We start from the raw sequence: 2,367 nt of genomic DNA, 5'->3' as shown, positions 1-2,367 counted from the left end.
CAGTTTATCTGTTAGCCTTTTTCTTTTAAAAGTACGTTCCGAGCTTAGATTTTTCGTCGCGGGTAAATTGTGTACTGTGAGATACTTTATCTGTTTTTGGTAATAAAGATCTCTCACGTTCGGTTCTATACTATTGATTGAAGAACATCACACTCATGGGCCATAGTCTTGGCGCGCATACAAGTGATTTTGCCGCTAAGCACTTCTAGGAATCGGGTTACGGTAAGATTCCGCTTTTCATAGACGCCGATCCCGCGGCTCCCTTATTCGAATTGAAAAATTGCGAGAAAAGATTTTGCAAAAAGGATGCCGAACGTGTAGTAGTTCTTCACACGTCAGCTTTCGCGGATTACAAATTTCTCTAGGTCATCTCGATTTGTGGTTTAATAACGGATTAGATCAACCAGCATGTGGTGGTAATTATTATTTAACTTAAAACTAAATTATTTAAGTAAAAATAATATTAAATAGAAAGTACTTATGAATAAAGTAAAAATAATTGTTTTAGTTTATACATAAGTACTTTCTATTTAATATTATTTTTAAACTTAAATAATTTAGTTTCAAGTTAAATAATAATTATCACCACATGCTGGTTGAACTAATCCGTTATTGAACCACAAATTGAGATGACCTAGAGATATTTGTAATCCGAAAGCCGACGTGTGAAGAGCTATTACACGTTCGGCATCCTTTTTGCAAAATCTGTTCTCGCAATTTTGCAATTCGAATAAAGGAACCGCGGGATCGGCGCCTATGAGAAGCGGAATCTTACCGTAACCCGATTTCTGGAAGTGCTTCGCGGCAAAACCACTTATATGCGCGCCAAGACTATGGCCCATGAGTGTGATGTTCTTCAATGGAACATGACATGTGTCGATCACTGATTCGTACATCATAAAAAATGATTAGTTTCATCAGAAGTTTTCAAAAAGTTTTTAGTTAGCAGTTTCTCAAAGACAATTTCAGTGGTCTTTTTTCTTTTTTGTTAACATCTGTCCACCAGCTGCACAGTTCAATCAAATTTCAATAGCCTAACAAAACATTTACAAAACTGTTAAGTCACGATGCTAACAAACAAATTTGTGACAATAGCTTTGAGCTGTATACATTCACTATCGCAGATGTATCATTTTATCTTTTCCAGTAAACGAATTAAAATATATATTTTTTTAATTTAAATGGATTGAAATCGATTGGCTTTTATGAAATGCATTCATTTCCACGAAAGCCAATTCATTTCTGTTTAATGGGTTGTTCAATATTTGGCAAACATAATAACGCAGGAATGATAAGATTTTAGCTCGAATATATAGTTGTTTCTATAATAAGTGTAGTAAGTCTTAAATTGTAAGAAATTGACCAATCACACAGTCGAATGTACACGAGAAAAGAACAGCCAATTCACAGTCAACCATCGCAGTTTGGCCGTTTTTGCATTTGGAGGGAATAGACTGCACATTTCAGTATACATATATTATATAATTCAATGAAATTCATAGTATATTATTTATTTCAATGTCTTGATAGGAATAAAGCTTTCACTTTCACATCGTGCGACTCGCAGCACCGGATATTGCTAAGATTACAGGGAGGTTACAGTCATAGTAGCTTAGTGAGAAGATTATTCGTGTTTACATATATAACACTAAATTTACACTGTAACCTTATATTATAATATTGTTGGAAGATCAATGGAATTTTATGTCAATACTTCAGCAACCTTACAAAATACCTTACATTAAAATATTGTTGGAAGATTAATGGATCTTCTTTAAAAATTGCAGTGCATTTTAATGTTTAATCGCGTCGACGTATATATAATACTTACATGATAATTTAATATTATAAAATTACACAGCATCTGATAATACGACATACAATGTAATATGATTCAACAGGAGAACTGCAGCTTTCCAAAGAAAAATTGAATTCTTTATTATGTAACACATTTTAAGCTACGCATGCTTACGCATGCTACAAATGCTTTGAAGCATTTGATTGATCAGTCAGAACAAGAATTTTACAAATTGACCAATCAGAAAATGCTTCAAAGTATTTGTAGCATCGATCTTGACCGTACGTACCCTTTGTCTCTCGTCGGGTTATGTTCCAAAGGGTGCTTTCCAATTGTAAAATCACTAGACACTTTTGTGCACACAGCGACACAAATTGTGTTCCAATTGCCATAATCATCGACACAACCCAACACATTCGTACTTAGCTCGAGGCTACTAGTCGGCTGTGTAAGCTTGTGTTTTCTAGTAATATTAATAATTTATGATGGCGGCTATAAATGAGGTTGGAGAACATGAAGTGATTGTTTATGTTTATTCGTTTTATTTAAAACCTGTCTCTTATACACAT

General features: G+C 33.9%; 1 protein-coding gene across 1 annotated transcript; it reads right to left on the bottom strand.

Annotated features, from left to right (window-relative positions):
• Positions 1 to 563: 563 nt before the first annotated feature.
• On the bottom strand, positions 564 to 896 carry LOC105455689 (phospholipase A1-like). Its single transcript, XM_011699188.1, has one exon. The coding sequence runs from the start codon at positions 894 to 896 to the stop codon at positions 564 to 566; it is 333 nt and encodes a 110-aa protein (XP_011697490.1).
• Positions 897 to 2,367: the final 1,471 nt, after the last annotated feature.

Source organism: Wasmannia auropunctata, unplaced genomic scaffold (assembly GCF_000956235.1).
Source record: "Wasmannia auropunctata unplaced genomic scaffold, wasmannia.A_1.0 LD335888.1, whole genome shotgun sequence".
Taxonomy (NCBI): domain Eukaryota; kingdom Metazoa; phylum Arthropoda; class Insecta; order Hymenoptera; family Formicidae; genus Wasmannia; species Wasmannia auropunctata.
The sequence above is the reverse complement of the archived record's forward strand: the minus strand, read 5'-3'. Positions and strand labels throughout refer to the sequence as shown.

Excerpts from the sequence above, each read along its gene's own strand:
- LOC105455689 (XM_011699188.1), bottom strand. The coding sequence starts at position 896 with ATGTACGAATCAGTGATCGACACATGTCATGTTCCATTGAAGAACATC.